The sequence below is a fragment of the Sinocyclocheilus grahami genome, unplaced genomic scaffold, assembly GCF_001515645.1.
Source record: "Sinocyclocheilus grahami isolate Dianchi unplaced genomic scaffold, SAMN03320097.WGS_v1.1 scaffold532.1, whole genome shotgun sequence".
Taxonomy (NCBI): domain Eukaryota; kingdom Metazoa; phylum Chordata; class Actinopteri; order Cypriniformes; family Cyprinidae; genus Sinocyclocheilus; species Sinocyclocheilus grahami.
The window spans coordinates 378,364-399,029 of record NW_015505711.1 but is presented as its reverse complement, the minus strand read 5'-3'; the positions used below and the strand labels follow the sequence as shown (position 1 = coordinate 399,029).

The 20,666-nt window shown below is 38.4% G+C and overlaps 2 protein-coding genes across 4 annotated transcripts in view; one reads left to right on the top strand and one right to left on the bottom strand.

The window, feature by feature from the left end:
• Positions 1 to 11,801, top strand: part of LOC107555350 (nebulin-like) — a 59,987-nt gene extending 48,186 nt beyond the window's left edge. The window contains exons 124-132 of the mRNA XM_016238106.1: positions 591 to 695; positions 3,275 to 3,367; positions 3,807 to 3,899; positions 4,270 to 4,377; positions 4,556 to 4,742; positions 4,910 to 5,002; positions 6,746 to 6,889; positions 10,779 to 10,882; positions 11,014 to 11,801. Coding sequence (XP_016093592.1) covers positions 591 to 695; positions 3,275 to 3,367; positions 3,807 to 3,899; positions 4,270 to 4,377; positions 4,556 to 4,742; positions 4,910 to 5,002; positions 6,746 to 6,889; positions 10,779 to 10,882; positions 11,014 to 11,187 — 1,101 coding nt within the window. The 3' untranslated portion in view covers positions 11,188 to 11,801. The remainder of the gene's footprint in view (positions 1 to 590; positions 696 to 3,274; positions 3,368 to 3,806; positions 3,900 to 4,269; positions 4,378 to 4,555; positions 4,743 to 4,909; positions 5,003 to 6,745; positions 6,890 to 10,778; positions 10,883 to 11,013) is intronic.
• Positions 11,802 to 11,871: 70 nt separating this feature from the next.
• Positions 11,872 to 20,666, bottom strand: part of LOC107555351 (telomere-associated protein RIF1-like) — a 32,636-nt gene continuing 23,841 nt past the window's right edge. Inside the window, exons 29-37 of one of the 3 annotated variants that reach the window (XM_016238108.1) lie at positions 18,038 to 18,098; positions 14,973 to 17,924; positions 13,857 to 14,381; positions 13,646 to 13,768; positions 13,461 to 13,547; positions 13,128 to 13,243; positions 12,677 to 12,830; positions 12,478 to 12,598; positions 11,872 to 12,387 (exon numbers count right to left, since the gene is read on the bottom strand). In XM_016238108.1, coding sequence (XP_016093594.1) covers positions 12,152 to 12,387; positions 12,478 to 12,598; positions 12,677 to 12,830; positions 13,128 to 13,243; positions 13,461 to 13,547; positions 13,646 to 13,768; positions 13,857 to 14,381; positions 14,973 to 17,924; positions 18,038 to 18,098 — 4,375 coding nt within the window. In that variant the 3' untranslated portion in view covers positions 11,872 to 12,151. Of the gene's footprint in view, positions 12,388 to 12,477; positions 12,599 to 12,676; positions 12,831 to 13,127; positions 13,244 to 13,460; positions 13,548 to 13,645; positions 13,769 to 13,856; positions 17,925 to 18,037; positions 18,099 to 20,666 lie in introns of all 3 variants that reach the window. The other 2 variants (XM_016238109.1, XM_016238107.1) reach the window with 2 other exon arrangements.

Genomic DNA, 20,666 nt, shown 5'->3' with positions numbered 1-20,666 from the left:
ATTTGTTGAAAATGAAACAAAAAGACTTTTAGACATTTTTAAAAGTATTAGGCTGTTGTTGTTTTTTTAAACCTTATTAATGGAAAGTGATAAGTCTTTAAGCTATCATCCAGTGCCTCTGTTTTTATAACTGTTTTATGAAAGATATTGTTGATACAACTCAATTTTGTCAACTCAGAATCTCTGTGTTTTATCTTATAGAAAAAGTACAAGGAGGAGGCTGAAAAGACTATGTCCCACTATGTGCCTGTGTTTGACACTCCTGAGATGCAAAGAGTGCGTGAGAACCAGAAGAACTTCAGCACTGTAAGTGTTTCTTCAAGGGTTTGCGTCCGTATTATGTTCCTGTTTTATTCATCTTAGCTTAAATGTGATATTTGTATCCTTTGTTGTCTTTGGTCCCTGTGTTTCCGGTTTGTCTATGAAAAATATAAATGAGAGGCAGATATGAAAAGAGTAGCCATACATTTCTTATGCTGGCTTAGTTACAGTAGTTGTCTATATCGCAATTCTCTCTTTTTGGTTGCACTGTTTTCTCTTGCTGCATTTTTGTGTCATTTTTGACTGCCTTTGTGCTCTTTTCTTTTTAGCTTCAGTACCAGCTTGACCTTAAAAACAGTAAGGGCAAAGTTTCAGCACTAAAGGACACCCCTGAAATGCTTTGTGTTAAAGAAAATACAAAGAATTTCAGCTCGGTACCTACTGCCTAATGAGTATATTTTTTCCCCTACATTCTAACCATTTGGTCTATTTTTTTTTTTGTGGACTTTTTGTGTTTCCATTTCTTGCTTTACACCACCTTTTTCTTTTTTTTTTATGTACTGCAACCACAAGTTAACATTTCTTGTTAACTCTTTTTATATAATGTAAATATAGATATCCTAAACAGACCTAAGTCTAATATAGTCATTAAGACCTTAGTCTAATATAGTCATTAACTTGTAGTCATAAACGAGCAAAGCCACTAACGGTAATCATCAAATTTGATGCTGTTGACCTTTCTTCATCCTAAACAATATCTCTAACCATTTTACTACCTTACTATTTACATATTTTACATCTTGGTTTGTATTTGTCTTCAATGATGTGTGTTTGAAATGTTTTTGTTTCTTTGTCCTTTTCTCAAATGTTTAGTCTGTTTTTATGTTGCAAGGGCACATTCTGAAGTGTCTCCAGACAAAACAAATGAAAACTACTTATTCCAAGGGATAACAAAAACAAATGTTAATGCCTCCTTATGCTTGTACAATCCCAAAGATCCAGTACAAAGAGGAGCTTGGGCAAGGAACAGCCATATCTGAAACCCCTGAGATGGAGAGGGTTAAAGCAATCAGGAGGCTATTAGCACGGTACACTGCGGTGTGACCCCATCATTCACCCTGCTTCCTGTTGGAGTGTCTCCAAAATGCCTCCTGATTTTAATCAAAATTCTGTCAGCATCCTAAGAAATGTAATATCAAACACAAACATTCATTTTAATATATGCCATCTAATATCAAGCTATAATTTGAATGTTTCACTGAGTTGAAATAAATAGGCACTTCCTCTCATCATTTTAAATAACATAAAATAACATGGCCCATACATTTATCCATCTTCATTTGACACTGGTCTCAAGACTTGACTAGTGTTGCATTGTTTAAAACTCTCAACTTATTTTTTCTTCTGCATATGTGCCGATACTCTGTCTTTATCACTTATTTTATCTTGTCAGCTGTTTCATGTTCCTAATGGACTGAAATGTATATTAGATTAAATACAGGAATTCACTTAAATCAAGGCATATCTGTAGCCGACCTTCCTGAGGTGAAGCGTGTATGGGAAACTCGAATATCAGAATATCAGCTCGGTAGTATTTTTCCTCTTTGAAGAAGACTCCTTATTTAGACAAATTTATTCTCTCATTCTTTAATATTCTTTAAAGTCTCACCCTTCTTCAGTTTTTTAAGGATAAATATCCCTAAGTAACCCAAACATCCCCCTCCACTGTTTTATTTTTATGTTCATACACTACTGTTTAAAAGTTTCTGGCTTCTAAAAGAAGTCTATTATATTCACCAAGACTGCATTTGTTTACATTTGTGAAAAATACAGTAAAACCAGTAATATTATGAAGTTTTCTATTGTAATATATTTTTCACACTTGTTTCAATGAATAAAGAGTTCAAAGGAACAGCATTTATTTGAATTTGAAATATTTTGTAACATTATAAATGTCTTTGCTGAACAATTTAATGCATTCTTGCTGAATGAAAGTATTAAAAAATGTACCAGACCCTAAACTTTTGAACAGTAGTGTTCATATCTCATACCATATATAATTACTCTACCACATTTTTTTCATGCTAGAGATCAATGTTCTTTTTTTTTTTTTTTACATTTTCTTCACACAAGTTTTGAATTCTTTTATACATTAATATTTGAAAATTATTGAAATTTTTACCTTTTTTGCCCCATTGCCTCTACATGCTTAAAGATCCAATGCAAGGAAAATTTGGGAGTAGGAACAGCTTTTTCAGAAACCCCAGAGATGGAGAGAGTTAAACGCAATCAGCAAAATATTAGCACAGTACACTGTGGTGTGACCCTCTATCCCACCCATAAAACATTCCCTGTTCCTCGTCTCTCCATCACCTAAGAAAACCTTTTAGCCGCCATCTGTTTATACTAGTCCCCCTAGTGACCCTAGGAATAAATCACTGCATCAAATCCATAATTTATAACAATATGTATAACTCTCATCTACCTCATGTGACAAAATCCTGTCATACATTATCCTGTTAAAAACCTCAGTAATACTTGGTATTTATTTAGATGTAGGCTAATAACTAGCAACTGATTCTTTCATGTAATAATTGGGTACCAAACCTTAAATTTAAATTATTGTTTTTTATTTATTTATTTTACAAAACCTGCAGTTTATCAGCAACATTATTGATTCCTTCAACACAATTGCTTTGCCCCGAAACCTAACAAGCTGCCTATGCTGGAAGCATTTTAAAGCATCATAAGCACGCTCCTGACCTGAAAGCTTTGGCACCTTTATGTAAGTTTATGCTATTTGTGTAGAGCTGCCTATGTAAAGATGTACAAATACTCCACTTTGGGGCACTTATGATACAATTTTAGAAGGCAGCTGCCTATGGAGGCAACTAAGGGTTTGCAACAGAGCTAAAATTGTTGTGTATGTCATCTTTGTGGGTGTTCGTTCTCTAGCTGTTTTGGTTCATGTTTGTGTTGTTTATTTGATATGTCGAAATTAATCCTTGGGTAGATAAAATACAAGGATTCGCTGAGTCAAGGCACAGACATACCAGACCTCCCCAAGATGAAGCGGGTCAAAGAGAATCAGAAGCACATCAGCTCGGTAGTGGAAGCTCCTCTAGGGTTTACTTGAGAGTGGCTCTGATCCCATTAACGCTTTCAGTATACTTTCCAATTTATACAATCCCATCATTGATGCAAAACAATTGAAGCGTATGAAATGTAATGCTTAAACCCCATTTTCATCTAATGTAATTGACCACATCATATTCCACCCTAGTTAGGTCCCCTTTCTGCTGTGAGCTCAAATGTATGGGATTATTCAACTCCAGACATTGTTGCTAATCCATCACCAGATAAACTTGTGTATCCTACATTTGTCGTATTCCCTTCCCAACCAGGTTCCTCTTTTTAAATCTGGGATATAAGCTCATTATGTGTTGTGTGTGATGTTTGATGTGACTGCTCTCCAAAACTCTTGCGTCTGTCATGGTGTTTAGTGTCTGACTGGCCTCTGGGGGGGGCTGTTTTTTCTACTCTAGGTTTTGTATAAGGACCTGTCTGCGAAGGGAACGCCTGTGGTGTTCACTCCAGAGATGGAGCGGGTCAAACGGAACCAATTACAGATTAGCTCGGTACTCACAGCCACGGGACATGAAGTGTGTGTTTGTGTGTCATGTGTAAATGTAACCACTCTAATACCTTCATTTCATGTAGGAGGCTAATAATATTAACTGTACTCTTCCATATTCTGAATTAAATGCTGTAACCGATCATCATCACTATAAACCTTCATTTCGGGACCCGTCTACTTTTAATCCAGCCCTCTGAAGACCCTTCTAATTCATCTGTCTGAAATCACAATAACACCCAGGGTATTCATGTCATTTGTCTGTCTAATGTCCTGGTTTCCTGGTGTGTCTTCCACAGGGTCTTGATACATAATCATATTCCAGAATTATTTGATTTCTAATATATGTATGTGCTGTGTTGTCTCGTGTCCAGGTTCTGTACTCCGACAGCTTCCGTAAGCAGGTGCAGGGCAAGGCCGCCTTTGTGCTGGACACCCCTGAGATGAGACGTGTTAAAGAAACCCAGCGTATCATCTCTGGAGTAAGATGACTTTTAAATCCATACCTTTATCAATATGTTGTAATGAACTGATTTTTCTATAGTATATGAAGGGCAACCTGTTGCATTAAAAATGGCAGACAATCTCAATGTCGATGTTTGCTGTAACAGTTTCTTTGTGTCTCCTGCCTCATGTATTGCTGTCTGTGGGTCTTCTCAGGTCAGATACCACCAGGACTTTGAGAAGAGTAAGGGCAGCTTCACCCCCACCATCTCTGACCCCATCACTGAGCGCGTGAAGAGGAACACTCAGGACTTCAGTGACATCAGCTACCGCGGCATCCAAAGACGTGTGGTGGAGATGGAGAGGAGACGTGCAGAGGAGCACGATCAGGAGACCATCACTGGTCAGCTGACACATGCTGTGTTCTGTGCACACTAAACACACTTGAGTTTAGAAACAGAATTCTCTTTCCATAAATATAGAAAACATGCCTCTTACAATATGTAACGAATTTTATACACAGGAATCAAATGAGACATTCACTAAAACTAGGTTTCCTTTTTCTCAAAGACCTGCGTGTGTGGCGCACAAACCCTGGCTCTGTCTTTGACTATGACCCTGCCGAGGACAACATCCAGTCCAGAAGTCTTCACATGATGTCAGGTAGGACACTCCTCTGCTGTCACTGGACTTAAAGGGGTCATAGGATGCTACATGCACTTTTACAAGTTGTTTGAACTAAAATGTGTGTTGGCAGTGTGTGTACACAACCACCCTATAATGATAAAAATCCACCCAGTGGTTTATTTTTAATCTCGTTATAAGTTTTCCCCTTTCTCAAATGAGCCGATCTCAGATGCCCCTCCCACGATAGTTTGATTGACAGTAGCGTTTCAGCACAGATTGGACTGGTGTCTTACCTCAGACCCGCCCTGAGTGAGCTGTCATCAGTCCGCCATTGTTTCACCGCCGGAGCAGATGTAGACAAGAATGACTCCTAAGCGATTGAGGTGTTCTGTTGTTGGATGTAATAATGAACATAGCAGTCATCATTTACTCCTGACATCTGAACCGCTGAAATCGCAGTCGATTACATTTGTTTCTGAAGGGAATGCACCCCCGATCTACATAAATGCATCTATGTTCGCGCGAATGATTCATGATCCAACCTCATCTACAGAAGAAGGGAGTATAATGTTTTGTAATGAATCTTTGCAAATCGCCTTTCCTAATAATGTGCTAATTAGCAAGTTTCACGATGAATGCGGCTAAAGTAAACAGTCTCTCTGAGAGCAGCTAGGAAGAGAGGGGCAGGGTCAGCAGAGCTCATTAACATTTAAAGGAAAATGCTACAAAAATGGCTTGATCTGAAAAAGGTGTTTTTTACACTACCATTGAGAAATTTTAACCAAACTATGTTACAGACTTTTCATTAAGACCCTAAAGAATCACATCAACTTGTGGAAAATGGGCATCCTATGACCCCTTTAAGGCCTTGATACACTTCAAGCGAAATCGAAGAACAAAATGTCATTTCGAACAAAATCCAGCCAGAACGAAGTTCGTTTTGTGTTTGTTTTGGGAGTTTGAAACGGCTTGCCAAAGCGAACTTTCTGGAAAAGTTTGTACCGACTGCAAAACACCTTCTTACTACCATTGGTCCATGACGATTACATCATAGGAGGTGTGCACTGAGGCTCTGCCTTCTTTCCCACGTAACTTTTCTCTGGGTGCATTTCGTCCTCGGAGGTGAGATGTCTGTGGGTAAAAAAACAGTGGAGAGCCGCTTTATAGTAGCAAATAAAGTTGGGCTTCTGAGACACTGACACTGTTTTTTATATTTAATATTGCTGATTAATATATTGAATAAAGTGCAATTTAAATACACGTGACATGACATCATGGGAGTGCTAATTTGCAGAGCTTTTGCAAACATACCCATGTTGCTGTAATCAAATGCTTTTTATAAAAAAATGCTTGCTGTTTTCTCCATTTTTGTTGTGTTTATTTTGTTGAGGAAAGCGCGCAGCACATATTTACATATTCATTTAAATACTGCTTTCATCAGAGTGGGTGGCGTCGGGATGTTCGCTAACAGTATACCGGTGAACACGTATTTCAAACTTCGTTTTACCCCTAAATGAAGAATGAAAAGGAACTTCGTTTAGGCCTTTAGGCCTTATTTGAACAGCTCTCGGGAATACTTGATTGTGATTGGGCAGTTGTGACGTCCTTCACTCACCTTCACCTGTTTAATGACCACCAAACTGTATAATGACCTGTTGCTTGTACACCCTGTGGATATACCTGTACATACTGTGGATGTATATTTATGTGCCACCTTCCTTGATTGACGACAGTCTGTCAAAGAGGAGGTAATGCTGACATGTTTGTCCCATTGTTCAGTCCAAGCCCAGCGTCGCAGTAAGGAGCACTCCCGCTCCACCAGCGCAATGAGTGGTGTGGGCGATGAGAAGTCAGAGGTGTCTGAGAACGTGGACCACCACGCATCCCTCTACAGCAATGGCTTTGGTGTCTCCACTCTACAAGGTACGTTTAAAGTGCTTGAACTGTCTTGACCCTGGGTTTAGCATGATAGTCGGCAATTCAAATTTTGTAAATGATTCATCTATGTGTTTCATTTTTAAAACTTTTTTTTGGACATTTTTAATCAAAATGTCATGACTGGATCTTTTAGTGAAACGCTAGACGTCACTCTCTCTGGTGACGTATGCCAGACTTCTCCAAACATTAGGTCCACTTACACTCCATCCCTTTCTCGCAAACGACTGCAAGCTTGCATTCATTATTGAGTGAAATGCCCACACCCCAAAATTCAATTAACAACCGATTGGTAGAACCAAGTCTACATCCCTTTTTTTTTTTTTTTTTAATAATTCATTTTATTCAGCTGTATGTCACAATATGGAATAGATAGAATCTTTCACTACTTAAATTTCTTCAGTTACATTACATTTCTTCAGTCACATTAAAGATGTACAAAAATAAGTTAACAAATATGTTAATGGAATAATTCCGCTTGTGTGTGTGTGTGTGTGTGTGTGTGTGTGTGTAAAACTTTTTTTTGGACATTTTTAATCAAAATGTCATGACTGGATCTTTTAGTGAAACGCTAGACGTCACTCTCTCTGGTGACGTATGCCAGACTTCTCCAAACATTAGGTCCACTTACACTCCATCCCTTTCTCGCAAACGACTGCAAGCTTGCATTCATTATTGAGTGAAATGCCCACACCCCAAAATTCAATTAACAACCGATTGGTAGAACCAAGTCTACATCCCTTTTTTTTTTTTTTTTTAATAATTCATTTTATTCAGCTGTATGTCACAATATGGAATAGATAGAATCTTTCACTACTTAAATTTCTTCAGTTACATTACATTTCTTCAGTCACATTAAAGATGGACAAAAATAAGTTAACAAATATGTTAATGGAATAATTCCGCTTGTGTGTGTGTGTGTGTGTGTGTATATATATATATATATATATATATATATACACACACACTACCATTCAAAAGTTTGGGATCCGTAAGACTTGTAATGTTTTTTAAATAAGTCTCTTATGCTTATCAAGACTGCAAAAATACAGAAAAAAACAGTAATCTTGCATAAGTTATTACAATATAAAATAATGGTTTCTATTTTAATATCCTTTCAAATATAATTTATTTCTGTGATGCAAAGCTGAATTTCCATCAGCCATTACTCCAGTATAAAGTGTCACATGATCCTTAAGAAATCAATGAATTGTTATCCCATAGAATTGTCACAGTGACAAAAGGGAACACATAATCCTCTTTGTAAATGATTCATCTATGTGTTTCATTTTTAAAACTTTTTTTTGGACATTTTTAATCAAAATGTCATGACTGGATCTTTTAGTGAAACGCTAGACGTCACTCTCTCTGGTGACGTATGCCAGACTTCTCCAAACATTAGGTCCACTTACACTCCATCCCTTTCTCGCAAACGACTGCAAGCTTGCATTCATTATTGAGTGAAATGCCCACACCCCAAAATTCAATTAACAACCGATTGGTAGAACCAAGTCTACATCCCTTTTTTTTTTTTTTTTTAATAATTCATTTTATTCAGCTGTATGTCACAATATGGAATAGATAGAATCTTTCACTACTTAAATTTCTTCAGTTACATTACATTTCTTCAGTCACATTAAAGATGGACAAAAATAAGTTAACAAATATGTTAATGGAATAATTCCGCTTGTGTGTGTGTGTGTGTGTGTGTATATATATATATATATACACACACACACTACCATTCAAAAGTTTGGGATCCGTAAGACTTATGTAATGTTTTTTAAATAAGTCTCTTATGCTTATCAAGACTGCAAAAATACAGAAAAAAACAGTAATCTTGCATAAGTTATTACAATATAAAATAATGGTTTCTATTTTAATATCCTTTCAAATATAATTTATTTCTGTGATGCAAAGCTGAATTTCCATCAGCCATTACTCCAGTATAAAGTGTCACATGATCCTTCAGAAATCAATGAATTGTTATCCCATAGAATTGTCACAGTGACAAAAGGGAACACATAATCCTCATATTTGGAGGAAATAAAATTGTAGTACAGTTATGCAATTTTTATGTATTTTAGTATGTTTTAGTAGTGTTTTAGTATTATTAGTAATTATTAGTATTATTAGTAATTAGTATTATTAAAATTCTGTAATGTGATGTGGTCGCTACCAAAGCATTATAGTCACTACTGAAAATGTGCTGTCACTACCGAAACGTGGGATGTTTTGTCAAAAATAAAGTATACTGAATTATCTACTAAGATGTTATGATAGTTTTTGATTCAATGTATATTCAAACTAATAAATCCTTAACTTTGAGATCAGTATGATCAACTTTTTGCCTTTTACAAAGAAAAATTGAATTCAAAATACAACAAATCTCATAATTTACACTTGAAATATTGTTTAAAATTTAGTTATTGATTTACCTCTGAAAAAATGTAATAAAATAGCAAAAAATATATTTACAATCTAGATGTAAGCAAAATCTTAATAGGTCAATATAACCCTTCTAATTAAATTATTATTACTGTGTGTCGGTAGTGACAAATTTGGAGAGAGGACAAATATTCCAAAACTTTCTAAAAATACAATATGGCTACGTTCACACTGCAGGCAAATGTGGCCCAATCTGATTTTTTTTTTTGCTCACATGTGACTCAGATCTGTTTTTGTCATGACAGTGTGAACAGCACAAACCGCATGGAATCTGATCTTTTCAATTCTGATTTGTGCCCCTTCCATATGTGGTACTAAATCCGATCCATGTCGGATGTTTTGCAGTGCGACCGCAGCGTGAACAGTCATGTCGGATGTTTTGCAGTGCGACCGCAGCGTGAACAGTCATGTCGGATTTCATGCGGCTTTGACGTCACTCTAGATCGACATTCGTCATAATTCCTGCTGATGGGCGACACTTCAAACATTTACATACCCAAAGTTATCAAGACAGTAGCGAAAGGCACGTTAATCAGTGGACGTGTGATGTGTCAGAACTCATGTGTGTTACAGTGACAACTCTACAAGCGAAACATGAGTTTCAAAACTCTGCTTTCTTTTGTCACATCCTTGTCTTTATTTTTTCATATTGCCTGTGCATAATTTCGCTGGCTTCTGCAGCAGATCACACTATAAATAAACGCATAATCGCTTTCTTCATATCCTCCGTGTTTACTTCCGTATGACGGCGCGCTGCGCAAGTGTTGCCAAATCCCTGTTCGTATCGTTCTTTTGCGCATGCGAGTCAGTTCAGAACCTTTATCTGTTCACACTGGAAATCTGATATTGGCCACATTTAAAACAACTATACAAAAAAATCGGATCTGAGGAAAAAAAATCAGAATTGAGCACTAAGGCTCGCAGTGTGAACGTAGCCTATGAGACTTAACTGCACAATTCCAAGAAATGTGTACCTTGGATATTTGCATACATACTAATTTTTTGGAAAAAGAGAAGATTTTTATTTCAATACGTTTCCAACTCTGTCTTTGGACCAAGTCCATAGAATGGCCCATATATACAGTATATCCCAGTCGACAATTGATGAAACCAATTTCAGAGTAGGATTAACTTCCTGTTTTCACCCAATTACCACTGGAATAAATTACCGTCAAAACTGAATTTAAAGTAATGTTATGCACATCTCAAACTGTTAAGTGTACAGTAAATGCTACAGCATTTCATTCTGTAGTAACTGCTGAGGCTTTAAAATGGATTGTAAAACTGTTGATCTGACCTACCATCTCTCTATTACTAATAATGATTAAACTCTACTTGTAGAAAGTTTTTTTTTAAAAGTCCAAATTCTGAATGCCAACTAGTGACAGAGAAATATATACAATTACATTTGTGCTGTTGTGTCATATAGGTTACACACAGACCAAGACAATTGAGGTTCAGCAGAGATCCTCCTCTGTGGCAACACAACAGACCACTGTTTCTTCTGTCCCCTCGCATCCCTCAACCACTGGAGTAAGTACTGATAGATCACTGCCAGTTTCACTATCATAGTATAATGCTAATATCGTATGCATATACCCTACATATTTACTGTGTATTTGATGAAGTTGGTTGTTTAATATTGTCCATTTTCTCTTCAACAGAAAACTGTCCGTGCCATGTATGACTATGCTGCTGCAGACAATGATGAGGTGTCCTTCAAGGACGGTGATGTGATTGTGAGTGTGCAGTCTATCGATGAGGGTTGGATGTATGGCACTGTGCAGCGTACTGGAAAGACCGGTATGCTCCCTGCCAACTATGTGGAAGCCATCTAAATACAACTACTGCTCTCTCAAACGCCCTGTGGATGAGGGCATTTGATATCCACTCAGAACAAATTATTTTATGTGTACTAATGTTAGTCCAAGTAGTTACGCTGTTTGTCCTCATTACTGTTAAGAAATTTCATTTGTGCCCATGTCACAAGTCTATTGTGGTTGTGGCATGAGAAACTGACAAACTATACATACCTATTTAAGTCACAGACAATTGTATTTATCTTTGTTCTATTCTAACAGTTAAGTAAACTGGAGCCCATTATTTTTGTATATTGCAATCACACTACATTCAACGTTTGCACAACGAGAGATGGGCTCATGGTTCACTTTATACGTGAAAAAGGAAAATCTGAAATTGTTTTATAAAAACCGAACAGCGGCACTAAAGTGAAAATGAAAAGAAAAGAAAACCTTCAGGAAGACATTGAGGACAGGCCATCAGTTCCTCAAAAATGAAAATGTATTGATGTTAAAAGCAAGCCTCCTCCCTCCCTTGCTGAAGGCTGGCCACTATTTGCATGCGTGTTTTGTTTCTGATTCTGTAGGTGTGGGGTTAGAGGAAGATGTATACCTTGAATCAGTAGATAATAAAACACCATGCTTCTGCAGTCCATCTGTTTACTGTCATGGATATGTATTCGTAATTTAGTGGTTTGTACAAAGAGAGCTATTGACAAAAAAATCCAAGCATTTAATGAAAAAAGAAATTTTATTAATACTATAGCATAAAAAAAAAAGTTTCCTTGGCATCTCACCACAATTTTACAGTCTTAAAAATCACGCCATAAAATACATTGACACTTAAGTAGCAATGGCTTTCGGCCACTGAAGTCTGTTCTCTGAAAGAGCATAATTAGAAATTCATCTACTCTAAAATTCCAGCTAAAACTTGAGAAATGAGCAGTCCACTGTTAATCTTCAAGTTAAAAGTGAATTATGTCAGGAAAATGTCTCGATGTCCTCATGGCAAGCTATCATCAAGATTACTCAGCAAGCGGGACTGCATGTGGGTCACAATGCTTCTCATCATTCCGCTCAGATGTTCGTGCATCAGACCCAGCTGGTTGGGTGAGCAGCGACCAAGCTCCTCTGAAGTTAGGTGTCCACTAAGGGCTTCAACATCTGAGAGCAAATCACGAGATTTGTTCTCCTCAGCCATTGGTTCGGAATCTACTTCCACTTCTGATGGTCTGTCATCTGCAAAAAGTTGGGAGTCATGAGTTAAGTCATTGTCATGTTGAAAGTATCGCCAATGATGGATTTGACAGAAGAAATAAAATAGCTAACCTTGAGCCTCTCCTGGTGTTTGCTCCTCCTCTTGGTTTTGAGGAAGCTCCATCTCTTCAGGCTCAGATGTCATTTTCTCCATTTCGTCAAAACTCTTTAGGTCATCAGAACTCCCTTTTCTCTGTACAGCCAAATGTGAGATATAAGAAATGATCTCCCATAATAAAGGAGAAGATACTAATGCAACATACAAAATTACCTGCTGTTCATAATAGGTTTTAAGTGCTTTCCTCACATTGGACAGCTTAGGCGAGCGAATAGGAAGAGACTTGATTTCACTTGGGGTAAGGGCACTCAGGTCTCCAACCGTTTTGATGTTTCTTGCTCTAACAAGCTGACCAAAGCCACGAGGCCTAAACACAAAGAAAAAAAAAAAACAGGTATGCCAATTACCTACATTCTTTACATTAATACCCCAGAAAACAACCTTTAGATCTGTGATCAAATCTAGTGATGAGAAGAAACTGATTGAACTGCTTGGGTGAAGAAATGGTATACGTGTACTACCACGGAGACGTCTGTCAGCTATACCACTCGATCGATACTTTGATGTATTTGTAGTTCACAAGGATATAAAATTAAAACTGAGGAATGAACTTAATGAACTGAAGCCAAGATGTACGAAAGGGGAAATGGGTGATCTGGCTTACCACATGTTGGAGGATATCTGTGGCAAAACAGCCTCTACAGGGGTAGAGCAGCCAACAAGTGCTGGATAAACACAATCTTTAGCAATAGGACGTGGCTCCTGGCTCATCTCTGAAATCTATGATAAAGAAAGAGGAACATTTTAACACCACTTCCACTTGGACTACTGTTCAAATAAACTGAAGTCTGATGCAACTGAATAACATGAGAAAGTCTTAATTTCTCAGAATTAAGAAAAAGAAAAAAAATCTTTATGAATAGGCAGACTTTATGGGAGCAATATAAACAGAAAAAAAAACTTCAGCAATTTAAGTACAAGGCAAGAAAATAATTACCAGGCATTTTTTAGAGCTTTTGGATCCAGGGCTACGGAGGTTACGTGGACTTAGACTTGTATATCCTTTTGTGGGGGTAGTGATATACTGTAATAAAATTGAAGAAATTAAACGGTATGCCATGAAAAGTTAAATCTAATCAGTTTTATATCCAAGATGTAACGATTTCAAAACTCATCACACACCTTCGACTGTCCACTCAAGACTTTGGACCTAGGTGAGCTTGTGCGAATAACTGGACTACGTCGATCAATATCATCAGCCAGTTCTTGATGATAAATTGGAGTTGCAAAAGACACTCGACGTGACTGCAAAACAATGTTTTAGAAAAAGAGAAAATTACCATACATTACACTTGTTTCAGTTTCCTAAATATTATAGTATACGGTCAAATACCTTATGAAGAGGGGAGGGTGTATCCTCTTCACATGTTCTCTTCTGCCCCTTCTTCAGAATACTGGTGGATGGAGAAGCAGATGGAGACCAGACACTAGATCGGTTTCTGCTCGGACTCTGGCCAGGCTCCAGCTCACCACTAAGAGCGTCCAAAGGTTTAGGCTTGGGTGGTGAATCTAAGCAGGCTCCAGAGGTACTACTTTCAGGAGGTACAGACATCTCTTCTTCCTTCTCAACAAGAGCAACATCCTTGTCAAGCAATTCTTTGCCATTTGACTCAGAAACAGCAAGGTCTTCACTTTCCTTCACTGCTGGGTTACCTGCATCCTCCTGCTGGACATGGGAAGACTCTAGCTGCTCTTGGCATTTAGGTGCATCTTCCACTGGGCGACCTTGACTTGGAGATGTGTCTTGAGGTGTTGAACTCTGGAGAGGTTCTTGACTTACTGAAGTGTTTTCCAATCCATCTTCTTTGTGCTTTTGACTACCTGTGCACCCAGAACTCTCCAACTGCTTGGTCTCTGCCTCTGAGAGCTCTACATGCTTCTTGTTTGATTCACTTGTTCGTTTGGATGATTCAAGCCGTGTTCCTTCCTCTGCTTCAGACAGCTGAGAAACAATTACACCAAGCTTTGCAATGGGACTTTCAGAAGGGAAAACCTCAGATGGGAGTTGAGCAGGCATGGCTGAAAATGGCTGAAAATCAGCATCTGGGACATCTGCAATTCCTGAGCTCTCGCTTTTCTTTGCTACAGATGTTGCGCTAGACTGCTTAGGTTGAGAGTTCAGGGCATCAGTGACAAGTGGAACCTGCTCACTTTTCAGATCCTGCGATTCTTGGAAGTCACTGCCCTGTGAGAACACGTCACGGTTGTTTGAAAAGCAGTTGCAGCTTCTAGATCGTCTACGCCCACGGCCCCGTCCCCTGGTATGTGGACATTTATGCGGAACATTAGTCTTCTCAATTAAATCTTCCAATCCAATCTGTGAAGATGAATTAAATTCTTCACCTTCTGCTTTCTCACTAATGACCTCCTTCTCATCTGTATAAGTTTCAGTCTTCAATTCTATCTGAATTTTGACATCATCTGCACTCTCCAACTGCTTTGTCTCTGCCTCTGGGAGCTCTACATGCTCCTTGTTTGATTCACCTGTTGGTTTGGATGATTCAAGCTGTGTTCCTTCCTCTGCTTCAGACAGCTGAGAAACAATTACACCAAGCTTTGCAATGGGACTTTCAGAAGGGAAAACCTCAGATGGGAGTTGAGCAGGCAAGGCTGAAAATGGCTGAAAATCAGCATCTGGGACATCTGCAATTCCTGAGCTCTCACTTTTCTCTGCTACAGATGTTGAGCTTGACTGCTCAGGTTGAGAGTTCAGGGCATCAGTGACAAGTGGAACCTGCTCACTTTTCAGATCCTGCGATTCTTGGAAGTCACTGCCCTGTGAGAACACGTCACGGTTGTTTGAAAAGCAGTTGCAGCTTCTAGATCGTCTACGCCCACGGCCCCGTCCCCTGGTATGTGGGCATTTATGCAGAACATTAGTCTTCTCGATTAAATCTTCCGATCCAATCTGTGAAGATGAATTCAATTCTTCACCTTCTGCGTTCTCACTAATGACCTCCTTCTCATCTGTATCAGTTTCAGTCTTCAGTTCGATCTGAATTTTGACATCTTCTGCACTCTTTAACTGCTTTGTCTCTGCCTCTGGGAGCTCTACATGCTTCTTGTTTGATTTACCTGTTGGTTTGGATGATTCAAGCGGTGTTCCTTCCTCTGCTTCAGACAGCTGAGAAACAATTACACCAAGCTTTGCAATGGGACTTTCAGAAGGGAAAACCTCAGATGGGAGTTGAGCAGGCAAGGCTGAAAATGGCTGAAATTCAGCATCTGGGACATCTGCAATTCCTGAGCGCTCACTTTTCTCTGCTACAGATGTTGAGTTTGACTGCTCAGGTTGAGATTTCAGGGCATCAGTGACAAGTGGAACCTGCTCACTTTTCAGATCCTGCGATTCTTGGAAGTCACTGCCCTGTGAGAACACGTCACCGTTGTTTGAAAAGCAGTTGCAGCTTCTAGATCGTCTACGCCCACGGCCCCGTCCCCTAGTATGTGGGCATTTATGCGTAACAGTCTTCTCGTTTAAATCTTCCGATCCAATCTGTAAAGATGAATTCAATTCTTCACCTTCTGCTTTCTCACTAATGACCTCCTTCTCATCTGTATAAGTTTCAGTCTTCAGTTCTATCTGAATTTTGACATCTTCTGCTTCTTTTTCCGAGGTAATCAGTTCATGTGGTACACCATCAGGGGCAGGGACATCTACTTTGTACTTTTGCTCAAGTTCTTCGGTCTCAATGACTAAAATATTCAAACTAGTTTCAATATCTGCCTCATCCTGTGACATCTCCATTGAAACATCAACACCCTCCTTATCTGGCCCCATCTCAGTAACTATGTGCTCTGTGGAAACTGGCAGCACTTCTGTGGATAATGATTTGCGCGGTCTCTTTTTAGACCTTGGTCCATCTTGTCGGCTATTAGAGTGTTCAGACTCGGTGTTGTCAGTAGGAGCCAACAAACCTTTAGAGCGTCGAGTTCTATATCTACCAAGACCTTCTGAGGAATCTTGGCTTGCACTTAACTCTTCAGCATTTACAGTTGATGTGGCATCTCTTATACTATAGTCGGTCTCTTCTTCTGCAGTTCTCCTTCGCATAGCTCTACCCTTCACCATTGTCAGTGTTTGAGAGTCTGTCTGACTTAAGTCGTCTTTGGTCTGCGAACCAGCCAGCTCCAGTAATTGAGATTCAGATCTCCTTGTTCTTCGCGTTCTGGCAGTTTGCTGGCCATCAGCCTCAGAATCGGAAAGAGGTGTCTGTGAATGTTTCTTTTTCAAAGTGGACGCAGAATTATGAGGATCGTTTTGCGAGTTTTCATCTGCCTCCTTGTCTGTTGATTCCTCAAGGTGCACTCTAGTCTTCCTCATAGGTCTACCCGGTGACAAACCTTCAGACTCATTGAGAGTTGACGATCTCTCTTTGCTTTGGCCATCTGATTGAATTACAGGAGAACTATCAGAAGAGGGCACAGTCTGGCTTGGCTCTTTATTACCAAGCATAAATATTGGAAACTGTGGAAGTGCCTGTGAAGATTCTGCAGAGGAAATCTGTGAATTACTTTGGCTAAGCTTTCCTTTTATTCCTTTAGTGTTCAACTGGTCTCCAAATTTACAGTCCTCAATAACCGTACTTCTTCCTGTCAAAATGCTAATTGTTGGAGACAGTATGTGCTTCTGTGTATTTGTCACCGCAGAATCTGCAACTTGTTCTAGACATCTGCTTTTCATCTCCCCCGGATCTTCCCCTGGGCGTACAGGTTTACTTCGTCTTCTGCCTGACCTTCTTGGTTCTTGACTAGCTTGAGAATCAGTAAGACTCTGTGAATCTTTTTCAGGAGAATCTTGTTCCTCTACACTGGCTTTGGACACAGGACTTTTCTTATCACTTGACGTGTCGCCAGATAATTGGGTCTGGATATCTGGGACCACATCATCCTCTTCATCTGTACCTTCACCACGATGACCTGTTGACATCTTATCTTTTATTTCCTCATTTTGAGCAGATGGGTCAGTGCTGCTCCTCTTTTGAGAGTCCTCTTTTGTAGTCTGAAGTTGTGAGTCATTTGGAGTAGCCTCCAATGCCTTTGAAGAACTCAGTCTTCTTGATTTGCGAATGTGCGGACCAGTAAATGCAACACTTGCAGGACTGGGTGATTTCCCATCAACATATTTCTCTAAGGTTATGAAAGACTGACGCCTCCTATTGGGTTTAGGTGGTGTACCTGATATCATATCAGATGAACCTGAAACATTAGGGCTGGTCCCCTGAAGTCCACTTTTCTCATGCCCACTCACATCAACTGAGATGTCACTGGATGGTGACTGATTCTTCTCTGAAGTTTTATCTTTATTTTGAGTAGCTTTCTCTGGCGTTTCTACAACCGACCCAGTGCCTTCTTGGGTTAATTTAACATCTGTGGTTGGTTCCTCAGTTGAGGCAACCTCCTTGGGGGAAGGAAACAACATTAGAACCAATTAATACCTTTATCAAAAAGCATGCGTGCATATCCTCCACATAATCAAAATTGCAGTGCCAGAGTTTAAAAACGCTGTTTTACCTTTAGCTGAAAATCAGCATCTTCCTCTGGTTGATCCTTTTCATCATTTGTCAATTTGTCCCTAAAACATGTTTACAGGGAAAGTTTGTGAACCCTTTAGAATTTTCTATATTTCTGCATAAATGAGCCAAAACACAATTAGATTTTCACACAAATCCTTAAAGTAGACAGAATTAAATCAACCAAAGGAGCCAAAAATATATACTTTGTAATTTATTTATTGAGAAAAATGATGCCGTGTTAAATATTTGTGAGTGGCAAAAGTATGTGAATCTTTGCTTTCAGTATCTGGTGTGACCCCCTTTTGCAGCAATAACTGCAAGTAACGTTTCTTGTAACTGCTGATCAGTCCTGCACAATGGCTTGTAGGCATTTTAGTCCATTCCTCAGTACAAAACCCCTTCAACTCTGTGATGTTGGTGGGTTTCCTCTAGAGCTGCACCGATTGCAATTTTCTTGGCCGATTCAGATTTTATGGAAGTGTGACCTGCCGATACCGATTTTTGCCAATTCCGATTTTCTTTCTAAGAACTATAATTGACAGCATATACAAACAAAAATCTATGCAAATTTCAATGCAAAAAATTTACATAAATAAAATGATTAATCATTACAATTCCCCCAATCTGGACCAAGTTACAGATTTTCTCTCACTTAAACAACTTTCAAAATAAAGTGCTCTGTGACTGGAAAGAGGAAGAAATAGTAAACTTAAAATGAGTTGCTGTATGCAACAAAACAGGTGTCATTTCCAACTATATTTATAAACGGTAATTTTTTCCCCCTAACCTTATTAAATGTCATCTTTCACATCAAATTCTTACGTTGTTTTTAATTAATTCAGTTAGAATACGAAACTGTAGAGTTGTTAACATTCAAATGAAATTAGTATTAACAATCTATCTTTCCACTTCTGAGGAAACAGAAGCTGCATCTGAAGTGGCATTAGATGAATTTAAACAGAGTTTGATGAAGCTGAGGTGCAATAAATGCATTTACATTGCAAAATTTCAAATACATAATTTTATAAGATTAAAGGGGTCATATGACGTTGCTAAAAAAGAAAATGTTGTGTATTTGGTGTAATGAAATGTGTTTAAGCGGATTAAGGTTAAAAAAAAATTTCCACATACTGTACACTGTTTCTCCTCTATGCCCCGCCTTTCGTAAACTCGTAGATTTTTACAAAGCTCATCGTTCTGAAAAGCGAGGTGTGCTCTGATTGGCTAGCTATCCAGTGCATTGTGATTGGCCGAATACATCAAGTGTTTGAAGGAAATGATAAGCCCCTTACCATATGATGCCGTGTAACGGCCGGAGCGATGAGACAAAACCACTAAACGAGGCATTTGTTGCATCCAGTGGGGACATAAGTACTGATTATAATGAGTTATACGGTCTTCTGCATCGCGCCGCGTAAACAAAATTATGTCTGCATTTGTGATCGGATAAACGACAAACAACAAGCGCTACTCTACACTGCTCAAAACTCGTGTTTGAATCAGTGGCAAATCCTTTAAATATGAAAGTGTACTTACAGACTGTGAGTCAGCATTATTTGTCAGAACACCGGCATTGTAGGCTACTCTCCCAGGAAACAGTTTTTGTCCTCCGTAAAATGCATTGTTCACATCTGAATATTTGGGTTGGAACTGTTCTGGAACAGTGTTGTAAATACAACTTAACCACTGATTTCTAGTTGTGTCCTCTTTTGGAAGCCCAAACAAAGTAGTTTCACTTTCACAACGAAGCACACAGCGTCTCCACGACATGGCGGCAACAAAACTACAGTGAGAATCAAAGTTACTTTGCGTGACCATTTGTGCGGTGTTCTGCAAATCTTCCCACACAGTGACGTAGACATGTGGGGGCGTGTTTAAACGAGGTATTTTAGGAGGGCGTGGACGAGTCTTAACTTTTATAAAGAATATCTCTTTGGGTTTGAGACTTTAATCTTTGCAACTTTAGTGATCTTATCTATTCACGAACAGCTTAGAGAAAGGAAAACTTGAAATCGCATCATATGACCTCGAATCTATGAGAGATTTATTTTATTTGTTTTACTTATTTATTTGATTTGGGACTTGTTTTAAAATTTCAATGTAGTTTTGTTATTTACATTTAAATTGTCATTTAGCAGACACTTTTGTCCAAAGCGACTTACAAATGAGGACAATAGAAGCAATCAAAACCAACAAAAGAGCAGTAATATGCAAGTGCTATATTAGTATATTATTATAGTGTTATATTTCAATTTCACAAAGAAATGTGCAGCATTTTGTCCAAGCAATAATAAAAGGACACATTTAATTTATAATTCGTCTTAAATCTCATTTTGTAAAAAAAATAAAAAAAATAAATCGTGAATCGAAAAATCTAAATCGTGAGTTGAGTGAATCGTTACATCCCTAGTAATACTGGATCATTTTCCTGAATAAATAAATTACAAAGTATATATTTTCATCTCATTTGTTTGATTGGGTTCTCGTTGTCAACCTTCAGGACTTGCATGAAAATCATCAGATTTTCTGGGTTATATTCATGAAGAAATCCTAAGGGGTTCACAAACTTTTAAGCAGCACTGTATATGTATGCATGTATGTATGTATATATATATATATATATATAT